This window comes from Gossypium hirsutum, chromosome D09 (assembly GCF_007990345.1).
Source record: "Gossypium hirsutum isolate 1008001.06 chromosome D09, Gossypium_hirsutum_v2.1, whole genome shotgun sequence".
In the NCBI taxonomy this organism is placed as follows: Eukaryota; Viridiplantae; Streptophyta; class Magnoliopsida; order Malvales; family Malvaceae; genus Gossypium; species Gossypium hirsutum.
In genome coordinates this window covers 13,000,106-13,025,518 of record NC_053445.1, presented here as the reverse complement: position 1 = coordinate 13,025,518, position 25,413 = coordinate 13,000,106, and the positions used below count along the sequence as shown (strand labels likewise).

Genomic DNA, 25,413 nt, shown 5'->3' with positions numbered 1-25,413 from the left:
CGCCGCTAAAGACCTGAGCTTTAGCGGCGCTTTCCCAGAAACGCCGCTAAAGACCAGAGCATTAGCGGCGCTTCTCCAAAAATGCCGCTAAAGCCCTGAGCATTAGCGGCGCTTCTCCAAAAACGCCGCTAAAGACCAGAGCATTAGCAGCGCTTTTATAAAAACGCCTCTAAAGCCCCGAAAGGTCGATCTTTAGCGGCGTTTTATTTAAAGCGCCGCTAATGCTCGATTTTTAGCGGCGTTTTTTACCCAAACGCCACTAAAAATGCTGCTAAAAGCCTGTTTTGGTGTAGTGGAAGTCCCACTATCCAAATCTTTTCTTTGGTAAGATTTTCGAGGACAAAAATTCCTTTAGAGGGAATAGTTGTAATATCCTATTTTTTCGTGGTAACGAAACAATGGTTTCGGGACCACAAATTTTGATTGGTCAAGTCCTGTTTAATTGTTTAATTAATGATTATATAATTACATTAGATTCGTATTAAATTTTGGTGAAAAAATTTTAATGTTTACCTAGTTACTTTAATAAAAAGGATTAAATTGTAATAGATGTAAAAATCTAGTTATAATTGAATTATAGTGATTAAGTGGTGTAAATCCTATACGTGGAATGAGTTAATTGGAAATTATACTATTCTTGTTTAATATGGATGGTTTAAAGATAGAATTTAGCTAAAATATATGTTTAATTAAAGGGTAAATATGTAATTTAATAAATTTATCATAAAAAACAAATAAAATAAAACATTCATCTTCTTCCTTAGTGGATTTTTCGATCAAAAGTTGAGTTATAAAACACCATTGAAGGGTTTGGAGTTTCGGCTAGCTTGTAACCCTTGCATTGTAAGAATTTGTTACCCATTTTTAGTAATTTCTATGTTTTTGAGATCGTTGCAACTAGGTTCAACTAACCCATAGCTTCGTTTTTGAAACTGTTAAATATTTTAGATATTTCCATTGATGAATGCTTGTTATTTTAGATGTCAATTGATGGAGATGAAGTGTTAGCTATTTATTTGGATTAGTTTACTAATTAGTTTCTTTGATATTTTTAGAAAATGGAGTAAATAGACAAAATACTTAAAATTTCATGGAAATTGAGTAATTAATGATTAATTGTGGGTTGCCCTAGCTTGGAAGGATATTCGATTAGCTTTGGGAAGTTGTAAAAATTTGTTAAATTGGAAAATTTTGGGTATAGGGACTAAATTGTGAAAAATGTAAAAGTTTAGTGAAAATGTGTGATTAATAAAAGGTTAAAGGTCATATGCATTGAAACGAATGTGAAATGTGTATCAGATTAATAAATTGAATTTAATTATTATATAGATTAAGACTTGAATAAAAAAGACAATAACTAAGGAAAGGGGAAAATTACAGAATAATCCTTGTGTGTTGACTGAAATTAAATCATAGGCAAGTTCGTAGCATTTCAATATGTAAATGAAAGTCTACTTGAAATTTAATATCATTGTTCTTTAGTTAATCTGTTTAAATATAATTATTGCTTGAATGCACATACGTGCCCCTTTTTCTACTTCGATACCCCTGAATGCACACACGTGCCCCTGTTTATACTTCGGTACCCCTAAATGCACATACATGCTGCTGTTTGTACTTCAGTACCCTCTGAATGCACATACGTGCCCCTGTTTGTACTTCGGTACCCCTGAATGCACATCGTGCCCCTGTTTGTACTTCGATACCCTTGAATGCACATATGTGCCCCTATTTGTACTTCGGTACCCCTGAATGCACATATGCGCCCCTGTTTGTACTTCGATACTTTTGAATGCATATACGTGCTCGCTCGATAGATTTGCAATGGCAATTCTCTAGTAATATCTTATGCATGCAAATTGCTAGACTGATTCCTTTGATATCCGCAAGCATCCATTATAATGTTTTCTTAGATTTCTTTAAAACATTCAATGATTGAGCTTCTTGACCTAATGTCAATGCAATATAAATAATTACTAGCAATGGATGTTATCTCCCAAGAAAGCATACTTCAGATGTGTTGGCAAAGGCTTCTATTCCAACATAGGAGGATCCTTCAGATTTGGTTGTAATTTGTTTCTCAGCATTGTTGTGCATCCTTCCGTGAGAGCAACGGTTTCGAACTCCCCTAACATTCTCTTCTTTGATTAGATACCTTTCATCAATTTCACATAGTTGAACATTTGTTTCAATGCTTCCACCAACGGTATGTTGATATGTAATTGCTTCAGGACATTCAAGAATTTCTTGAATTGAAAATATTGCTTAGATTTTTGGAAAGGCTAAGGAAAAGGTTGCGGTGGCTTTCCTTTAATTTTTTGAGGTTGTTTTTCCATGGTATTTTTATTGGCAACACAAGATGAATTTGGTTCAACATTTTTCTGGTTACTCATTTCTTTTGTAGCCTACTCTGCTATCGATTCTGAATTCTTCTTATTTGTGAAATCTGAACTATGTTCTTAAATAGTGGTGTCATTAACAACTCTTGATAGTTGCGTACCACTTCTGAGTGTAACGGCTTTACATTGTTCCTTTCCCTGAGATCGCGAATTTTCAATATCACTTGGCAGTGCTCCTTGTAGTCTTAAGCTTAATGCTTTCACAATTTGCCCTACTTGATTCTATAAAGCTTTTCAAGATGCAGCTTGACTTTGAATGATATCATCATTCTTAGCCACATATTCCTTCAATAGGTCTTCCATCGATGAAGAACTCGAAGCTGAATTTTGTGGAGCATTTTACCGTGGCATGAGTTGATTGTACCCAGGTGGTGCACCCGTAATATTTTATCGAATAGCATTATTGGAATTTCTCACCCCTAGATTACTCCAACTAAAGTTGGGATATTGATTTCACCATGGTTTATATCTGTTGGAATATAGGTTGTTGTTGTTGTAATTAAAATTTCTTATATAATAAACTAAGGTTAGATCCAATTGGCATTTATCAAAAACATGATCTTTTCCACAATAAGCACATGCTAACTTGGCTGGTTTTATTTCCTGCACTGCAAGTGGTCTTTCTAATGTTTTAATCATATTTGTTCAAGATGATACCTGGGTTGTTAGGAAAGTGATCGCATCAAGTTCCATTGCTCCAGAAACTCCTCTGCCAGTCCCTACTCTAGTAGTAGGGTATTGATAATCGTTGTTTCCTATCCTCTCAAGAATTTTATATGCCTCATTATATGATTTATCAAGCAAAGTCCTATTGGCAGATGTGTCAACCACCACCCTTGTATGCGCATTCAATCCATTTTAAAACATTTCCATTTGTGTCCAATGTTGAAAACCATGCATCAGGAATTTTCTAATTAACTCCTTGAATCACTCCTATGCTTCATATAACGTTTCATCCTTAGATTGCCAAAATTACGTAATACCATTCCTCAGTTTAGCATTCATGTTCAGAGGATTATATCTTAACAGAAACCTCTAACAAAGTTCATTCCAAGATGCCACCGTACCCAACGTCAATGCATTTAACCATGCTCTGGCATGATCTCGCAATGAATAAGGGAATAACTTTCGTTTTAAGGTATCTTCAAGAACATCCTGCTGCATGAATGAATCGCAGACTTCCAAAAAGAGTTTTAAGTGCAACCGTGGATCCTCAGTAGGCAATACACTAAACTGCCCTACAGTTTGTAACATTTGAAACATCACCGGCTTTAACTCGAAATGTTGAGCCTAAATATATGGCATGACAATTCCTGGATTCAGATCCTTTAAAATCGGCACTACATGTTCTCTAATGGGTCTACCTCTGTCATCTATTACTCGAGGAATATTAGCATCCCTTCCTTCCTGATGTAATGACTCTTCTCTAACCTGATCATTTCTAATTCTTTCCATTTCTCACAATTATTTTCTTTTCATTCTCAAGGTTCTCTCAATTTTGGATCAAAAGAATACTCTTCAATTGCTGAAATATCTCTACTCATGCACCAACAAAAAATCCTAAAAAACAAAAAAAATCAAAACAACATATTAAGCTAAACTAATAAAATTAAAGAGGTAATAACACACCAAATTGTTCACTGAAATTGTTGATCCCCGATAATGGCGCCAAAAATTTGTCGCATATGAATTTATAATGCGAATGTGCAAGTATACACGTCGAATCAAGTAATAAAGTGATGAGTGAGTATCGTCTCCACAGATACCAAAATTGATTAAAATAATTAGTTATGCTATTACTATGAAATTGACTAATTACATTGTGCAAAATAAAAAGATGAGAAATTGATAAATAAATTTAATGAATGGATTAATAAAATCAATTATGAATGAAAATATGCTAGGGCAATTAAAATGTTGTGGCAATTCTCAAAGAATAAGTGGGAATGAGTTTGTAATGTTGAACGATAAATGTTAGAATTACCCAAGCTTATTTTTATATCAGAATAATGCCATGGAAAAATCTTGACCTTTTACTACTCAAGGACTCACTACTACAGTCTGCTTCTTTTGAAAGCCAGACTTTGAGCTATCATTCTGAGTTTTTATATGTCTACAGAACTCAAGAATGATATCTAGATTGTTCTTCCTTTCCCTGTACAAATGACAACTTCTACGTCTAAAGTGTTGTAAATATTCTTTCAGATACTTACCCGTATCAGTCGATAATAATCCAATCTATTTAATCTTTCTAGAATTAAATCAGATCTAATAACATACCATACAGTGATCTATGTCTAGAGCTTTCATGCATGCATTTAAAATAATCACAAATCAAATGAAGCAGTACTCTACGCAGAATCAAACCATGGGCATTAAAGATAACAAAAATTCACCAAATAATTCCGACCCAATGAGATTTCGCTCATGGTTTGAACATTCAAATCCAAAACAAAATAATTCAACTTCGTCATTTAAGTTTATAAACCACAAAGTTTAAATAAGAAAATAAAGGCAGAGCAGCAGGAAGGTTTCGCTACTTTAGCTTTCACTCTAATAATAAGATTTGAAGTAAAACCTAGGGCATATTTCTCTTGCCCTTCCTTGCGTCTGTAATTCTTCTGCTCTATAAGCTGTTACCCTCTCCTCTCTTTCTCTGAGATTTTTCATGAGAACTTGATGCAGAGAGAAAAAAACTATTTTCTAAATCTTCTCTCTCTTCCTTAGATTTTTTTCTTTTTTCTCTTTTCTTCTTTATATGGTAGGCCATCTCTCTTAGCATACACCTTTTGCTTCCTCTTTTTTAGGGTGGTTTATCTGGTACAAGTCCAGTTAGCTGAGAGTGACGTGGACTGAGTGCTACATCATCTTCCTGAAATTTCCATGGCATTTGTTGGCAATCTAACCAAAATTTTTCCTTCGCAGTATTTCACTTCTTTCATTTTCCTACTCTTTTTTTCTCTTCTCTTCTTCATCCTGCACCTGCTACCAACCATAACCAGCACCTTTCTTCCCCAATAATAAAAGTTACAAATAATAACATTTATAGCACAATCCAAGCTTTGTTGTGCAATGTTCTAAAAATATCTAAAAATGCAAACATATTTACTTAATTACAAATAATTAATTCAATCTAGAGGCTTGAAGTATAACTCTTTTCAAGTGTTACCAGATATGTATGCTAATATATGAGTGATTAGTTGAGAATACTTGTGAGTGTATGAATGTCTGCTAAGGATAGTATGTATAATTTGTATGGAATATCATAAGTTCAAAATATGTGATGGCTATTGTATGACTACTGTGATGTTGAAGTATGGCTAAATACATATGTCTAGAATGTATACTATGAGATGTGTGTTCTTTAAGGTGTACGTTGGGGAGTTAAAGTGTTGGCCTAGATTGTTTTAGTTCCTAAAGAGTCTGTAAAGTGAGTTTGTATCTGGTCACCACAGTGGTATCTGATGAAGTATGTTGGGACAGAAAGCACGAAGTCTGATATGAAACTCTGAAGAAAAAGTCCATTGCCAAGGCACCATTTGAAAAGGAACTAATGAATTATAATTACCCAATGGGGTTTTCTATATGTCCCATAGCAATGATGGGAAAACCTTATGTAATGTGAGTTTAGGCAAATCCATATCGTAAACACGACAACTAAGAACTGCATTTTTGGTGTACTCTATATTATTGCCTGTGTGGCGTAAATTGTCAGGGATGTCTGGTAAGATATGAATCTGAATGTTTGTCTCTATTGTAAGATTTGAGTAAATTATTTAGTTCTATAATAAGTAAGACTAAGATATGGTGTCGATATGTTTCAAGTTAAGAGCAAATAAGTTTCAAGGGTTTTCGTGAAAAGAGATGTATGTACGTATGTTAAGAAGGGTATTCGTCATTTTGACCTGCAAGCATGAAACGTGAGTGGTATTGTATCTTCTTCTAAAATTATTTTGATTTTGAGTTAATGTTATCTTGAACTATAGGATTATGATATAGAATGATGTGGAGTGCAATTGAATGGTTTATACAATGATTTATTAGTATGAATATATGTGGTACTAAATTAGGGGTTGTCTGGGTGTGAATTGATGGTATTAAATTCTGCATAAGTATTCGCCAAACATATATGAGTATCCACCCATAATAAAGGTCAGTGAAAATTAAGAGTATGGGTTGAGGCATGGATTGTTTGAAGTGTTTTCTGAGGGTATGTTCTATTAAGAAAGTATCATGGGACAAGAAATTTATGAAACTATGGTAAGGATTCCTCAGGTAACTAGATATGAATGATTAAGTATGATAAATGTATGATAACTGGCATATACGGGAATGATAAAACTGTATGGTATCATCTGAATCCATCAAGGTATCATTAATGAGGTCACTAAGTACTCTTGTACTTACAAAATTGATTATTTCTTTTCAAGTTTTTGAGAAGAGACTTCGCCTGATGGGACAATGCCAGGAGCACCAAGTTTGTGCTGAAGCGAACTATTAATCATATATTGGAATTGTGGCATAGTCTAGGAATATGACCTTTCAAGTCTATTTTTGATAAACTTCTATTTTGTAAGGATTAGTATCAAGATTTCTATAACAAACTATTGTAAGATACTTCCCTTGTTTTCACATAAGAAGTTTTTCAATTGAAATGCCATAGAACATGTTTTAAAGAAGTAAAAATTTTTAAAATATTTTTGTTACATGATTAAGTTTTGTTTTGTGACACCCGAGATTCAAACCTGATGACTCGAGTCAGGTGAGGCATTACAATGTAGAATAAGAGTCTGTTAAGGAAAAAAAAGGGAATAGTTTGCACAGTGAAGATACCTATAATGACATCAATGGCACCTTGCTCATGAGGTTCCCGTATGGTATAAACTCATACGAGGCCTCTAGTCATCTTTCGAGATTCCCTAGGATGTCTTCACTCACAGTGGTCGCAATAAGGCAAGCTCGTAGACATGCGCGTACCCTTCTTTCTATCCTGGTTGTGGCTCCTCTATCACGGGCGATCTGACCTAAAGCTTTGCTTAACATTCCTACCAAAATTTCACGAGTAGTAATCCCTCTTAGACACTCGCCCAAATACTTGCTTCCCAGCTCTAGTTTCAGTTCATGGAGCCTTAATCTCCTCAACATCTTCGTCTTTGTCAACCAACTCGTCAAATTTCAAAGCATAATGAGTTACAAGGTATAGTATGATATCACGATGCAAACCAAAATGAAACCTTTGACAATGATCCGTCCCTTGCGAGACAATATTTGATGTGTACTAACTCAGACGTACAAATTTTGCCTCATACTTAGCCACTAATAGCTCGCCTAGTAACAGATTGATAAACTTGCACTTGCGAGCTTCCAAATATTGCTCTCCCATGAACTTTTTCTTGAAAGTTCCCAAGAAAAATTCCCATGACAACTAGTCCGTAGCAGTTCCTTGCTTCATGGTATTTCAATAGTGATCAGCTTTGTCGATGAGTAATGACACAGTGCATCCTAAATTCTCTTGGTCAAAACATACCATCTGCTTAAGGATTTTCTCAATAACCTCAAGCCAATACTCAGCTTTTGTAGGATCAGCTCCTCGAACTCTCCAGAGGCAATCCATAATTCATCGGTGCAATGTTGGCACTAGCAGCTCGATGAAAAGCACTAATCATAGCTTGCACTAAGGGCTCTATACCTTCAGTTCTCCTCATGATCAACCACATTTCTCGAGTATACTAGAATGTCATTAATGAAGACAGCCACAAACTGATCCAAAAAATGTTGAAACACTATGTTCATCAAATCCTTGAAGACTGGATTCACATTCATTAAGCCAAAAGGCATCACCTAGAATTCATAATAGTCATACCATGGGCAAAATGCAGTCTTCAGAAAATCATACCTCTTATCTTCACTTAATAGTAACCAAAACACAAATCAATCTTCGAAAAGAATTGTAGCTCCACTCAACAAATCAAACAAATCTTTAGTTCGAGGTAGTAGATATTTATTCTTCATAGTTACCTTATTCAATTGGCGATAATCAATACACAAGAGAAATGTCTCATTTTTCTTATTTACAAACAGAATTGGTGCACCCTATGGTGAAACACTTGGGCATATAAATCCCTTTTCTAACAGATCTTAAAACTGTGTCTTAACCTCTTTCAATTCTAGCGATGCCATTCTATAAGGAGTACAGGAGATCGGCACTGCCCTAGGCTCTAATTCATTTGAATACTCTACCTCTCTAATTGGTGGCATTCCTAGAAGCTCTACTAGAAACACATTTGAAAATTTTCTTACAATTGGAACTTGGCTAATATCCTTTCTTAATTCAGATGAATCCATAATGTATGCTAAGTAAGCATCTGCACCCTTAACCAACAATTTTCTGGTGGATACCGGAGAAATTATCCTACTCGCCAAACTGGTCTAAATGCTAGACATCATTACTTCTTTGCCCTCTACAATTAACCAATGCACACCCTTAGCATGGCAATCTACTATAGCATTGTGCCTGGTTAACCAGTCTAGCCCTAGAATAGCATCAAACTCATGGAAATTTAACAATAACAAGTTCGATAAGAAAGTGTACTTTCTGAAAACCAACAAGTAGTTAATCATCTTATTAACCATAATATTTTTCCCAGAGGATTAGTTACTAACACATTGGTCTCAAAATAGACAACATCAAGACTCAATCCCTCTACGAATTTAGTATAGATATAAGAATGGGTTGACCCGAGATCTATTAATGCATAAATATTGTTTTCAAGGAAATAAAATTTACCCATTATGACTTTTGGAAAATTATCATCTTCTTTAGCCTTCATTACATATGCTTTGGTGGATACTCCAGAGCTAGGCTTGGTGTAGCTTTTCCTTAGAGTCCCCTGAACCGATCCAAACTTTACTGCTACACCATATCTTGCTTCCTATTAAAATTTTTTGGGCCTAGGAACAGATTGTTATGTACTCACCTCAACCTTGAAAAGACAATCTCTAATCTGATGGTCCAAATATCCACATCCAAAGTAAGCTCCACAACGCCTCTAGTATTCCCCTTCTTGATTTCTTCCATAGTGCTCACAATTAGAATTTCTCTTTATTCTAGATACACCTGAACTTGCCATCGAAGTAGTTTGCCTACTATTTCCATCATACCGGAAACTCATAGGTTCTGAATCCCTCTTTGATGAAGAAAAATTCTTACCTCTTAGCTTTTTAAAATTTGATGGAGGTGGAGGATTAGACATTCCGCGCTTCATTCTTTCTCTTTCAAAGCTTATTCTCATATCTCGAACAATTGTTTCCATTTTATGAGCCTTAGCTGTCATGGCTACTAAGCTTTGACACTCTGAGGCCGCCACTACTGCGTGAATCTCATCTCTTAAGCCCTATTAAAAATTTTCACACATCTCACGTTTATACTCCATCATGGACATTTTTCCGTGCTTAAGATACATAAATTCCTTATTCATTTGTTCCACATAGATTTGATTCACATGTTTTTCTCTAAATTTTTTCCAAAAAGTAATCCCAGCCTATCAACTCCTCGGGGTTACATTAATCAAAGTCTCCCACCATTGATATTATTTCTTTCTAGCAAAGAAACTACACATAGAAGACTATTTTCTAGTGTGCACTTCAACTCATTAATTACTCAACAAACTTGTGATTGCCACTGCTCCGATACTGTAGGTTCATCACCTTTATATTCCAAAAATTAGTTAACACCTCTTTTTGTTATCTCCTTCACAAGGTCACCTTTAGGTTGAGTTTTAATTGCTTTAAGAAGTGCATGAGGTACTGGTCATACCACCTCCAATTGTGGTTGTTGTGGTTAGGGTGCTTTTGCTGCCCCCATAAACTGGTCGAGCATGTAGGTCAGCATAGTGAAGAAGACATTTCAAAAAGCATTACCAACTACTTCCAAACTAGCTGTAGGAGTTTGCTCCTGAATAAAAGGCACATGGCTTTCTATCTCCTCCTAGTCACTTCTCCCAATCCTTCAGACATTTTTATGAACATTACAATAAAGTTAAGATTAGTTCAAATTACAGGGACTAAGCCAAAGATATATCATGCATGGTGGGGCTTGACACAACCTTTGGTATTTCGAAGAATTGGCTTAACCTAGTTCTGATACCAAAACTTGTAACAGACCTTACTCAACCCGATAATTGGATATTAATATAGTATGCACAATTAAAAATTCTATGAATTTAATAAAGTTATTAGAAATTTATTTAAAATTACAGTTATTAGTATAGTTCAAAATATGACAATGACAAAACAATGAAATTATTTATATTACATGAAATTAGCATTTAAAATAAAATATTTAGCAGAAGCCGTATGAAAATTGACAAAGTTATTCCCTTTACAAAAGTTTCAATGTACATCATTGTTAGTTAAGATAACGGTTAAAAACATTTAGGGTATATGATCACAGAGGCGATCTCATAGAACAAGATATATGTATTAGATTAAATATAAGCATCAATGGTTTATAAATATTCTTAGAAAAAATTATCTTAACAAAAGAAGTAAATCATTATACAAGTTAATTTCAAATTATAATTGCATGCCACCCCCAAAAGTTCATGCATGATATAAAATAAATCAAATGGCATGCCTGAGAAGGAAAGATAACCGAGTAAGTTCATACGAACTTAGTGAGTTATTAGATAAAAAGAGAGCACATACAAGTCATACACATTCGTACTTAAAATATTACCAAACCTTTTAGAAAGGTCTATACAGTATGATCATCATACACCCAATGGCATTTACAAACTACAAACATATCCAACACGCCAACTTACACATCACATGGTTGATTACTATCCCCCAACTAAACATGACACATACAACCCATCCTTATGCCAGCCTTGTCCCCAAAATACAAAATTAGAAGTATATCAGACAACCATATTCGTATACATATTCCCCCTTAACTCTTTAGGTCTTTTCTGTTCAGATAAACATGTTTTCTCGTGATATGCCAATCCAATTTGCATTATCACTGCCTTTCCAGAGGCATCACAAACATATCTTCTTCTTCATCACCACATATCACAGACAAATGGTACTGGCTTAAGCAAGAAGGATGGTATTTACTTCATAACAGAAACAGACCACACTTATACTAATGACACTAGGTTACCACCAACCAAACAATTATCACTCACGCGATATAGAGAGAGATTAATTACCTTTCACAATTTATACAACAATGGAAATTACAATACATGGAAGTAAGAAGGAACTCGCCAGAAACTCTACTATAGTGATCTACAAAGTAGGTCCTTTGCCCTTGTCGTTGGGACCTTCGTTAGCTTCTTGAGCTAAAAAGAAGATAGATATCCTTATCAAATCATTAAAATTTCAACAGTTAACATGCATGCAAGAATCATAATCAAAACCCAGAATCAAGAATTTTCTTTCCTCACCAATAGTTCTAAGGTCTATGCATGCAACACTATAAATGACCGTGTAACTCTTGAAATGGTCTCACACGCCCGTGTGCCAGGCCGTGTGCTTGGCCATGTAACTGCCTAACATGCAACCCTTTGGAACCTACAGGGGACAAATGACCATTTATCACACACGGCTTAGACACAAGCCCATGTCTTAGGTCCCGTGGACAAGAAATAGGCCAAATTCAAGTCATTTATTTTACCCAAATCAAGCTTACACATACAAGCCATTTGCACAACCAATCAAGCTTCAAAACATGCCTAAAACATCCATAATAAAGCTAATTCAATATGACATCAATGCATACAACCAATATCCCAAAAGGCACCCCAATCTCAACAATCAAATATACTTAAACATATGCATAATTTAGCCATTCATCAACCATACATTTATAACCTAATTCTATACCAAACTTACCACAATAACCACATGTCAAAATCACACTCAAACATGCCAAATTGGTCATCTAGAACATAACTTCACTTAACCATTCCATCACCAACCATCAAAGCATTAAAATGCTAAAAGTTCATCAACCATGATACCACATTTACAAGCCGAACATAATGACAATATCATAGAGCACAATTCACCTATACATTCTACTATAACCATGACTTAAAACATCAAAATCTACCAAAATAGTCATTGGATAGTGTGATAGGTCTCTGACGAGCTTCCAAATCGATCGAGCTTCCAATAACTTATAAAACATAGAAAAGAAAAATGACGTAAGCATATAACGCTTATTAAGTTCATAAATCATGAACAAAACTTACCATTTCAATGCATAATCATAAAAATAGACATGAATCAACCCAACACAAGCTTGGCACAAGCCTAAGCATCACCAACAACCCAAGTTAGTGTTTAATCACATAACTTAGCCAAATTCATCACATGGTAAGGTAAATCTCATAATCATAATACATGTGAATTCATATTTTTCATAACATGGCTATACATACTTTGCTCATCAATAATTCATACATTTCCATGATTTCATAGTGTAATCATCCCTTTACATGCCCATTGAACCACTTAGAATAATATCGAAACACTAGAAGGTCACACAAAGTGTGTGAACACATGGTCAAAACCATTCATTTCCTTTTCCTTTAGATAAATGCTCCTACGAACCATAAATAGGCCTACTCACACAAGCTAACGTTCGAAACGTAGCTACATAATACCACTCACACAAGCTGATGAGTATTCGCAACAAATACCAGAACTCAGCCATCAGTAGGACGTTCAGGACCAGCACCTGAAACATGGTAACCTAATGACATGTCATTTGTATCCTACATATTCCTAAGGTTCAAACGAGGCTCAATAGTCGTCGTAACGTTATCGAATTTTCTGTCGAAGCAGAATATGATAAATAACATAATAACATTTAAATTAAGTACATTAAAATGCTATTTAAACATACGAACTTACCTCGATCACAAAAATGACGAAATAGGATCAACTAGTCTGATACTTTATCTTTCTCTTGATCTAGATCTGTACGAGGCTTAACTTAATATGCACAAGGTAGAGCTTGGTCGAACCTTCAAGCTTCTTTAATGGATTTTCTTAAGTCTATTTCAGTGGTAGTGATGAACAAACAAAGATGATAACTTTGTTTTGATTATTTTACTTAACTTATTAATTAAATTACCTATATAACCTTATACATTAACCTTTAAAATCATTTAAATGATGTATATAAAATTCCACTCAAAATAGCAATGGTCTAATTACAACATAAATCCCTTAACCATTTAATAGCATAGCCATTTAGTTCCTTTAACTTATATAACACTAATTTTGCACCTTTTATGATTTAGTCCTTTTTACTTAATTAAGCATGCAAACATCAAAATTTCGTAACGAATTTTTTATACAACCTTACTAATATTTCGTAGATATTAAATGAATAATAAAATAAATATTTTCACGTCAAATTTGTGGTCCTGAAACCACTTTTTTGATTTCACTGAAAATGGGTTGTTACTTAGGGGTTAGCTAAAGTCCACAAATTCTCCTCGATGAAGCTCTCTACTTTATGGATTTTTAGAAACTTATAGAGAAATTTTGGAAAGAAGATGTAAACATAATCCTTGATCGCTAATGTTATCCTTATACACTTATGCAATGTAAACAAGGTTTAGTGGAAAGATCAGATAATTTCACTAACACCCTTGATTCCCGTGATTAAACGTACTTAACACCCTAGATTTTAACTAAATCCCAACATAAATAACTAATTTATCAAACAATAAATATAAAAACAAGTCTAATCAAATTGCAAACTTAATGAGTTCACCCAAAAACATCTGGGGTGGGAAGATACTTAATAGAAGAGTTTACCAAACCCTAGAGTTTGCCAAATTTGGAGTTTGCTTAATGGTGAATCCCACACAGTATACTACTTTGCCAAAATGAATACTTTACTTACTCAATTTTACCCTTGACTTAACTAACTTATACGCCAAACAATAATTGAATATAGGGTCTCCACTCGGTGAGCTATTACAATCCAAGTGGAAAAAGATCCTATGCTTTGGTCGCAAGGGAAAGTTGAGTCTTAGGTATATCGAGCCTTATGAGATTATGAGAGAGTTGGACTAGTTGCATATCGTCTAGCCTTATCATTAGAATTACAAAATATTCATGATGTATTCCTTGTATCCATGCTCCAACGATATCGGTCTAATCAATATCATGTTATTCTGGTGGAATCAATTGAAGTTCAGTCTGATCTATCGTATGATGAAGAACAAATAGAGATTGTCACTAAAGAAGTGAAAGAACTTAGAAATAAGCGCTTGCCATTGGTAAAAGCCCTATGGCGTAGTCATAGCGTGGAAGAAGCGACCTAAGAACTAGAAGAAACAATGAGATCTTAGTACCCTCACCTCTTTCTTGGTAAATTTAAAGTATGAAATTTCTTAAGAGGAAGAATTGTAACAACCTAATTTCTAATGGTATCAAAAATTATAGTTTTGGGACCTCGTTTCTCTAACCCAGCCCGTAAATATTAAATGGAGGTATTTATAGAGTTATTATGTTGATGAACTGAAATTGGGATAAGCAATTTAGTAAAAAATGTGGTTAATTATAGCCTAGTAACTAGATTGTAAAAGTTTGATCACTATAGATTTTTAATTAAGATAAGCCTTGGGGACTTAAATAGCAATTATACAAGGATTAAAATGTCTAATAAACCTATTTTAAGTCGATGATAGTGGGATGTGATATTAATTGTAATTAGCTTAAGTTAATTCAAATTAAGGTCTAATTAATTAAATATTATAGTATATAAGTTAAATAAGTGGGAAGAAGATGACAAAGTCATCATATTCTTCCTAAGAGCAATTGTCCACCATGTTTGAAGAGAAAGCTTAAAAACCTAGCTTGAACTTTCTGCCAAAATTTCAAGTAAGTCCCTAGCCATTTTTCTTTGATTTTTATAGTTTTTTTTATCATGGGAGCTTCAATAAGCTAACCAATGGATCTATTTGATCAACTGGTGAAATTTTGGACCGTTACCATTGTTGAGAATTGCATGAATTAGGTGTGAATTTGATAGAAATTAAGCTTAGATTATAGAAAGAATTAAATTGTAAAGTTTAACAAGCTCGATTGCTAGCTTGTTTGCATTAGAGACCAAATTAAATAAAATGAAAACTTGTTATGAAATTGTGGTATTTATAAAAAGTTTAATGTCTGTAATGAATAAATGTGAAATTGAATTTTAATCCAAAGCTCTAGGTTGAAAGTTATGCTTGTCCAGGTTTTAGGGACTGAATTGAATAAATTGCAAAATATGCATAAACTAATAATTCGTTATGAATTGGTTGGAAATTTATAGTGTGTTATGCTTTATGATTATCCATAGCTAATGTCGACACAGACCTTTTGAGAGGGAAAGGAAAAGCGAAAGTGATCGACAAGTAACCTAAAACTCTTGTTTATACATTTATAATTTGGGATCATTTTAATTGATGCATTTACATATTAACTGCATTTCGGGTGTTAAAGTGAGTATATAATGATATTATGAATCCTATAATTGAACTTGAATATGAATTGTCAGGATAAAAGATATAAATTAATCAAATGTAAAATAACATGAATTGCTTTGAAATATGTATGTGTTGTGAAATTGGGTGGAAATGTATTGAATGACATGGAATATATTTGATATGATTATATAATGGATTGTGATAGTGAATATGATTGAGAAATGATATATGTACTAAACTGTAAATGAAATTGAACATTTATACCCTATTAACTAGTGTGGCTAAATCGGATATAGTTGACATGCCATAGGATTGGTTTGAGTATGGGTTATGCACTTATGCCCCAGGAAACACCTTGTGTGCCAGGATGCACTTCGTATGCTAGTATGCACTTTGTGCACCACGATGCACCTCGATGCACCTCGTGTGTCAAGATGCACTACGTGTGCCAATAATGTGCTTCGTGTGTTAGTATGCAGTTTATGTGCCAAATAGCCCTACTTCATTTATCTAATGTTGCACTTCGGTGCTAGTTTGGTGTGTTGGTTGGACGATCTATGTATCTGTCCAAGTTAAGTTAATAGGGGTTACAAATTGTTAATTTGGTAAATGATGTGAATATGGTTATAAATGATATTGTGATCCAAATATGTATATATGTGAAGATAGAGGAAAACATAATAATGATTATGAAAATCAATTGAAATGAACCTTAGGGCCAAGATGAATGGGAAAGAGTCAAACTACTCCAGGAAAAAGGATTTATCAGTAGATAAACAAATAAATGATGATAATTGAACATATCATTGTATGGCATGTTGATAAAGATGCATAAATGTGTGCTTGACTCTTGAATGATTTTGAATTGATATGTAGTAAGGGATTTGTAATTGATAAGCTAGTAGGAGTTGGCCTTATATGTTTCATTGTTGAATAAGTTGTTTTGGTATTGCTATAAGTATGCTTACATGTATTGAATGATGATGGAAATGTTTGACACTTTAGAACATGATTTGGTTGGATATTAAATACATATATGCATGTATTGTCTTGAAACCTATTACTAATGCTTATGTTATATATCTTGAATCATAAATGTACTATTGAGTCTTATTGCTCAACATGCAGTTTGTTTGTTCCGTGTGCAGATACATGTATTCTTGAAGCCCCAAAAAAGAGAAGTCAGCATTCAAACATCATCGATCGACCCAGCCTGAGTTTGTAAAGCTCCTTTCTTTTGATCAATGGCATATACCTAGGTATAGTTGGTCTCAAAGTGTTAAGGTTATGATGATTGTATATAAATTGTGTTAATATGAAAATTGATTTTGGCCATACACATGGATAATGTTTAAAGTTGTTACTTATGTTTTGAGTATGTTTTGTAAGATTTGAATGGTTAAATTGGGGCCATGAGGCCAATTGATATGAAGCATGTTAGGTGGAAATCATTGGGAAACAGGGACCTAGTGGACTGATTGCAATGTCACAACTTTACACCTTGCATGTCGCGACATCAGACCATCTCGTCGCGACATCTCCTGTTTAAGGTCTAGACGTCGACTTTATTTTATTTTGTAAACTTTACAATTTGGTCCTCGGGTTGAGAAGTTTGACTACCCTTTTCAAAGTCATAACACCCACATGAAATATTTTAAAAACTTTTCAGTTTAGTCTGAATTCAATCTTAAGATGGTATTGAACTTTCGTAAGTTCATATATAACCTAAAAATGATTTTATATCGTGTTTTAAGCTTGTAATACTTGGAACTAAATGATTAATGGTAAAAATTTTATAAAATTGATTGTAGTTGCTCCGATAACGAATATGACATTTTGTAGCTCGGACCTAGTGATCGGGTTGGGTATGTGGTGTAACAATCCCATTTTTAAAATCATGTTTTAAATATGATTTTTTTCCATTCATAATAATAATGTATGGTTACATTAATTACAAATTCCAATTTATTAAAATTCTAAACAACTTCTTAATACACATTTTTGTATTTGCATTATTGATCCCTAATACTATATTTTGAATTGTAATTTTCTAATAACACAATTTATACCTAAGTTGATTAATTATCATAATAATAGATAGTAAATATATTTACTACATAGAATGTCAACAATTCGTTTCATATTAAATTATTTGGTACCTCTATTTTTGAAAGCAATCAAATATTCATTTTTTAAGTAAATTAATGTCATATACAACAATAAATACGTTAAAGAAAAGAAATATTTTTTTATGTTAATGTAAAAAGTAATAGAAAATTCTTAATATTGATTACGAAAATTAAAGTTGAAACTTAAAGTAAATAAAAAAAAAACCCACAACAAGTAAGAAATAATTTATACAAAATAAAATTAGTATTCAAAGTCTACCTTTCTTCCTTCCCTTATGCATGTTTGCAAGCCTATAAAGAAATTCACGCAAAAACAATGAAACATAACAGAGAATTATAAATTAAATCATCGTTGGTTTAACGTTTCTAAACATTATTTTCCTATTTTCAATTTGTTCTTATTGTTACTTTCTATATTTTAATATTATTTTGTATAATTTATTTTAAAATAATTTATTCTCTAATTTTTAACATTACGATCATGTAAAGAAATCATCCATTAAAAATTTGAAGAATGAATTTGATGAGAGAGTGATTATATAATTACAATACGAGGCTAAGATACATGGCACTATATAATGAGCAGTTTGAAATTAATGAAGAAAGTGTTGAGAGCTTGAAATGAGCAAGCAGATGATGAAGATTTATGGAAAAAATTTCATTGATTCAGCTAGTCAAATGAGTTGAATAATATAAATATTTAATATAATATTTAGGGTAATTTTATATTATATATGAAAATGTATCATTTTTAAAATATATAAAAATATTTTTCATATATTATAATTAATACATTCAACTAATGTATTGTATGGATAAAAAAAATTAGTTAAAATAAAATGAAATCATAATTTGAGGTATGTTCTTTGTTGGTTTAGAAAGATTCTTCAATGTTCAAATATGGAATTTGCACCTGTATTTGACTTGAACAAAAAATCTAGGGGAAGGTTTTATTATTGGATAATGTATCAAACAAGACAAAATTAGGCAAAGACTCTTTGATTAGTTTGATAGTACGAACCCGATATTAGTCTAAATGAGCAAATGATTGTTAGTGGAATAGCAACCTTAATGCCATTATTATGGTTTAACTTTAATACAATGACAAAGTTTCTAGATGCATTAATATTCATTCAACAATGGCAGCTGCTTCATGGAATTCAAGACCAATACAAACGACAATCATTCTAAATAGAAAAATGAAACGAAAGTTCATTGACTTTCCAGGAAGCATATAACGTGAAAATAGCAAATTGAAGACCTACAGGCTTTGTGTTCCACAACAAAGCCAGTCCTGGTTGCCATATTTTCCACATTGACCATAGAAATCAAACAATTTTCTCTCCACGAGTTTCAAAATTTTATCTTATATATCAGCTTTTTCCGTACATGAAGGAAGCAATATTCACAAGTATTCGTCCTCCTAACATACGTTTACAACAGACCAGCAAAAACCTCAAACAAAATAGGGTTCTCAGCCAAGGCAGAGCAAGGCCGTCCAATGAAGAAAAAAAAACCCCACCCAAATCGTCAACTCCAAACACAAAAATACCACCATCAAGGAAGGGAATCAATGGCTTCTACCATTAGAACGAGATCGGTCCTGTTCTGGATTATTCCCTATTACTTAGAAAACAAGTAAAACATATATTTTTTTTATAGATGTTATAACAATCAAGTTATATACATGATATGGGATAAGATAATGGTGATGGTTCACACCATGTATGGTGCAAAAAGTCATCAAAATTGGAGGTTCAAGGTATACAAAGGAGTTAAGAGGTAGTTGTTGCAGGGTGATTGTATTACAAGTAGTTGAGCATATTATATGCTTTCTGTGGTTTTGGAATAAGGAAATTATAAAGGGAGGTTAGCTTGGTGCGAGCTTCAATCCTTAAGTATTTTATATTACAGGTAGTAAAGTAAGGGGTTGTCAATTAGAAATATTGTTGAAGTGGACATGAAGTGATTAGATGAATTAAGCGTAATAAAATATGATGTGATGGATTAACTATTTCTTATATATATTTTGGGGATTGTATAGGTTCACTCTATATGATATGGCATTCAAAGCTAAGCTTGGCTGATTTCTATCTCTAAACACTATAGAATGAGGGTATGTCTCACTTAGCTATAAGATCCAAAAAATCAAACAACCAACACTTAATTAGCAAAGAAGTCATGATTTCATATGCAAAATTAACCCAAGATTGCTCCAAAGATCACTCGACCTTGCTTGCAACACATACTAACCAGAAAGCGTGGTGTTCTAATGATTGAAACAAGCAATACTTAGATAAATATCCAGGAGAATAAAAATTTGAACAGTGAACTGTTAACCGACATGTAATATCCAACTAGGTAGGTGTTCTAATGATCGAAACAAGTACTTCCCAGATCAAGATCCTGATAATTGATCGAGCAAGAACCAATCAATACACTAACGATAATTTTATACAGTGTTAACAATTTGGAATGACTGTCCACGTCAAAAATACACTAAGAGGGTTGAAATGTGACAAATAAAAAATAAAGAGACTAATTCTTTAATTTGGTTAAAGTATAGGGACTGAAATTAGATTTGACAAAGAATATAATGTTCTTGAGCCTGGCTGGTTGGATCTTTCGGATTCATGTTTCTGAATCAGCTTAGCTAGAAAAAGAAAACTACATATAGGATCGCAAACGAGGCCTGGTTAAAGACTGAGCACCATCGACGAATATAGTTGTTCCAGTCATAAATCGTGAGCCATCGCTGATCAAATAGATGACAGTTGAAGCCAGATCGTTCTTAGCATCCAACCATCTGTGCAATGGCGCTGCTTCTTTCACCCGCTTCTCTGCCCTCTCTTTTCCAACCCACAGTGGGTATTCATCTTCCAACTGTAAACCACGAGCGATCGCATTCACCCTGATCTTGTGCTTCCCATTCTCCAAAGCTGACAACTGACAACAGCAACACAACATTATTTCAAGTCGATATTTCGAATCAAAATTGAGAGGCTTAATACTGATTGATATGGGAATTTACTTTAGCTAATTGCTGCACTGCGGCCAAACACGAACCATATGCAGCAGCTCCTTGATGAAGTCCTCTTTCAGCACCGAGTATTGTGGTCATGAATACAATGGAACCACCTGTTTTATGGTCTCGCATTCGTTTGGCAACAGCTTTTTGTAGAAACAATACAGCCATGAAATTTACTTTTATGATCCTTTTTAACTCTTCTTCACCTAATTCAAGATGGTCTTGCATCTTCCCTGTTTAAGACACATGTTTTTCATCTTACAATATGGATACGAAAGTATAATCCAATAAGCCAAGTTTATATTATTTAGATTTAAGTTAGTGTTAAATACGTATATATTTACCTGTTTTTAAAATTTATTCGTGTAAAGGCGTACATATATAATATAGACATGTATACCTTGATAAGCATAGCAATTGAGAAGAGCATCTAAATGTCCAAACACATTCCATGCTTTATCTACTGCTTCATCAAAAGCTCCCTCACTTTCAGCTTCCAGATCCAATCCAACCACCTCCATTGGGACCACTCCATCTGTTGATTCCATTAACTTCTCTCTCACATTCCTCAAACACCATTCATTTCCCATTAAAACCAACCTATTCACATGCCTCAAACATCAACACTCCTAAGTTAAAACTTTTGCTCACTTGTTGCATAATCAAAGGTCTAATTCTGCTTTTAGTCCTACTATGTTAATGTTTAAGAGTTGATACTGCCATTTTGATTTGGCATAAATTTTTTATTTGTTGCTTTCTAAGTGATGAGATGGATTTATTTAAAATTGTTATGTGACAACTCATGTAACAAATAATAAAGTTAATTAAAATGCTTAATAATATTTAAAAAAAATTACCTTATCAATTTGACCACAACAATTTTAATAATATTATAAAAATAGTGACTAAAATGCGTTAAATTAAAATAAATGATTTAATCTCAAATTTGTACTATTTAATATGATAGAGACACTAAAACCATAAATAAACTGAATTAAGATAAAAGGAGTGAAAAGTAGGAGAGCCTTTAACCTGCAACCACGTTTGGCTAAATGCAAAGCAATGTTCACCGAAATCTCATCTCCATTTGAAGTGAGCAACACTTTCTTTGCTTCATTCTCCATTATGCTAAATACCCAACTCTCTCAATCAACCAAATCCCCGCAAAATATTAAAAACCAAGCAACCCAGAATATAAACCCAAAGCTTTGAAACAACAAAAGTCTATACACAAATCTTCACTAGTTAGCAGTCATTTACCTTTTAGCTAGAGCCTTGGGAGCTTTATAGAAGTGGCAGTCTAATAACCATTGGTAGGTGAGTCTTTTACACGAGAAATAAATGGTTATGGTCACAATTTATTCATAAGATATGACCAAATGTGAATGTGGTGGGAACCAAATCAGCCAAAAAAAAAAAGGTCTTAAGAGTAATTTCCTTCATATTCAATTCTTTAATACTTGAAGACCATACAAGCATTAACGAAGGTAAGTGAGACTACATTAAATATGAATTGCTGTATAGAAAATTTCATATTAACTACCGTGAATGGTTGTTGGGGAATTGCGATTAGAAATAGAAAATTGCTACATGGAGATTGGATGATGGTTAATCAATATAATTAATGTGAGTGCGACCACTATAATGGTCAATTAAAAGATTAATTATCTGTATTAATAAGGTTGCAGAAATTTTGGGATCTCGTATTTGAAGAATAAGATACAGAAATTATGGGATATTGTACGCAAGGTTTTTTTTAAAGGGTATATAAGGTTTTTTTTATGTATAAATCATGTGTTATTTTTTATGTAAAAATATATTATTTAAATTTATTTGATTTAGAAATTATTATTAATTTTATTGTTTTTATTATAAATTCTATGTTTGAATATGTTAAACGTCTTTATAGTATTTTTTCAATTTAATTTTTTTTTATTCTAATTTTGAGATATGAGTCACTGTATTTTTTTATTTAAAAATATTGGTCCATTCATCTAATTTCGTCATTAAAGCTAACCATATCAAATGTAAAACAATATTTTTAGCTCTCAATATTTACATTTTTGTCAATTTAGTCCTTATCCTTTAAAAGTATTTCAAAACTTTTTAAAATATTAATTCTTTTCATATTTAAATAAAAAATTAAAAAAATTATTTTGAAAAAATAAATAATAATGAAAAGAAATGTGAGCACTTTAAATTTCAAAAAGAAAAAATAAAAATAATTTTAAAAATATAAAAATATTCCAAAATTCAATGTTACACAAACTGGACCGAATTGACCAGTCAAATTAGGATTTGGTTGAGGCATCGGTCCGGCAAGAGATAAAAAACCAATTGACTTGCGAACCTGTACGAAATGGTTGAACCAAGCTAAAAAATTGATTTAACTAGTCTGACCAATTGGTTCCCAGAATGATCCGTCTGAGTGGTTCAAAGCAAATAAATTATTAAAATAAAAATAAAAATATTAAAAATTATATAAAAATTGGTTCGACTGCCAATTAAATTGATTTTTTAGCCCGGTTCAACCAAATTGTACCAATTTGTGAGTCAACCAATTTTTTACCTCTCACTAACAGATACTCCAACTGGTTTTTAATCCAATTGGTCTGGTCAATTTAGAAAATTTTGAAATTTTGAAATTTTTTTATATTTAAAAAAATTATTTTTATTTTTTAATTTTAATAAGTTTTTTTTACTTTTTCATTTTAAAAAATATATATTTTTAAATTTTTTTTGCTTAAAATAGGAAAAAATAATTTTAAATTTTTTAAAAATAATATGTACTTTTAAAGGGTATGTACCAGATTGAAAAAAAAATTGTAAATGTTGAGGGCTAAAAAAGTTTAAAAATTTTAAATTTCGGTAGACCTGAAAAACGGTACGGATTGGTTGAACTAGACTAGAAAAATCAATTGAACCGTCAAATGAACCAGTTTTTTTATAATTTTATAATATCTTTTATTTTTATTTTTTAATAATTCATTTTATTTGAACTAGTTGGACCAATTCAAAATTAGTTCAACAAATATTTTAGATCAGTTCAGTGAATCTATACCGGTTCGCAAGTTAACTAATTTTTAACCTCTCATTGGATTAATACCCCAATTGGTTCCTTCGTCTGGTGGGTTCAGCCCGATTCGATTTAAATAACATTTAATTTTGGAATTTTTGTTTATATTTTCAAAATCTTCTTTATTTTTTATTTTAAAGAGTTTTTAATCATTAATAATTTCTTAATTTTTTATGTTTTTTATTTAAAATAGGAAAAAAATTAATATTTTATGTACTTTTGAAGGGTAAGAACCAAATTGAAAAAAAATGTAAATGTTGAGGGTTAAAAAAGTTATTTTACCTTTGAGATTGTAAACTTTAACGACAAAATTAAACGAAGGGATCAAGATTTGTAAATAAAAAAGACTACAAGGACACAATGTCTCAAAATTAAAATATAGGGACTAAATTTTAAATTTTGAAAGAGTATAAGGATGTTTGACACATTTAAACCTATTTTTTCGCACTGCACATATTAAAATTTTCATATTTAGTATTATTTAATAAATAAAATATTTATATGAAATCGTAAGTGGTTGTTGGGAAATAGGCGTGCTAGAAATAGACAATTGATACATGAAGATTGGATGATGGTTAATCAATATAATTAATGTCAATGTGACCCACTATGATGGTCAATTAAAAGATTAGTTATTTGTCCATGATTTCATGTTGTCTTCAAGCAAGAAGAATATAGAAAAGAAGGTAAGCTTTGAAATGAGTCAAATCTGGGGGAGTTGTATGGAGATTTACAGCAGTTTTTCCATGAAAGTTCCAATATCAAATGAGTCTCCGAGTTGAGTGGAAATTATTAAGGAAAGCAACAACATCTTCTTTTTCTTATTATTGTAAATTCATGGGATCAATGGAAGTAATAGCTCACAATATGCCAACAAGTTATTCAACAGCAGCAATTTTTAAGGTGGATTTCATTTCTGTTGACAGCACTTCAATTCTTCTTTTCCTTCGATTTTTCTACCAAAAACAAATAATTGTAGATTTCTCAGATCCTTTTTCACTTCAATAAACAATAATTCAATAGCAGGCCTAGACAAGTTAAGATATATTAAATTACTGTACAAGTAGCTGAAAAAAATGTATGTAAATAATATATTAATAAATTATTAATACCAAAATCGAAAACAAATGAATTTTTTGGCTAAAACGGTTAGATTAAAAAATTATTAAAAATTAAAAATTAATAAAAAATCTATTTCAACTGGTTCAACCATCCAATTCAACTAGTTTGTATTCGTTCCCAGATCAACCGATTCAAAGCTCCTCTCCGAACAAGTAACCCA

At 32.5% G+C, this 25,413-nt stretch overlaps 2 protein-coding genes and 1 non-coding gene across 4 annotated transcripts; 1 reads left to right on the top strand and 2 right to left on the bottom strand.

Moving 5' to 3' along the window:
- The first annotated feature begins 3,288 nt into the window (after positions 1-3,288).
- On the top strand, positions 3,289-3,395 carry LOC121221448 (small nucleolar RNA R71). The gene has a single exon (XR_005918839.1). It is a non-coding gene; the product is annotated as a small nucleolar RNA R71 (small nucleolar RNA).
- Positions 3,396-8,090: 4,695 nt separating this feature from the next.
- On the bottom strand, positions 8,091-9,477 carry LOC107892727 (uncharacterized). The gene is made up of 3 exons (XM_016817780.1): positions 9,377-9,477; positions 8,850-8,994; positions 8,091-8,240 (listed from the first exon to the last, which is right to left on the bottom strand). The coding sequence occupies exons 1-3, from the start codon at positions 9,475-9,477 to the stop codon at positions 8,091-8,093; spliced, it is 396 nt and encodes a 131-aa protein (XP_016673269.1).
- A 10,826-nt stretch (positions 9,478-20,303) lies between these two features.
- LOC107892150 (uncharacterized oxidoreductase YohF) lies at positions 20,304-22,387 on the bottom strand. 2 transcript variants are annotated; one of them, XM_016817144.2, is made up of 4 exons: positions 22,088-22,387; positions 21,456-21,655; positions 21,059-21,288; positions 20,304-20,973 (listed from the first exon to the last, which is right to left on the bottom strand). In XM_016817144.2, exons 1-4 carry the CDS (start codon positions 22,177-22,179, stop codon positions 20,695-20,697), a joined length of 801 nt encoding a protein of 266 aa, XP_016672633.1. In that variant the 5' UTR covers positions 22,180-22,387; the 3' UTR covers positions 20,304-20,694. The 2 variants fall into 2 exon arrangements, with proteins under 2 accessions (XP_016672633.1, XP_016672632.1); XM_016817143.2 differs by having other exon boundaries at positions 21,456-21,667; positions 22,088-22,328.
- Positions 22,388-25,413: the final 3,026 nt, after the last annotated feature.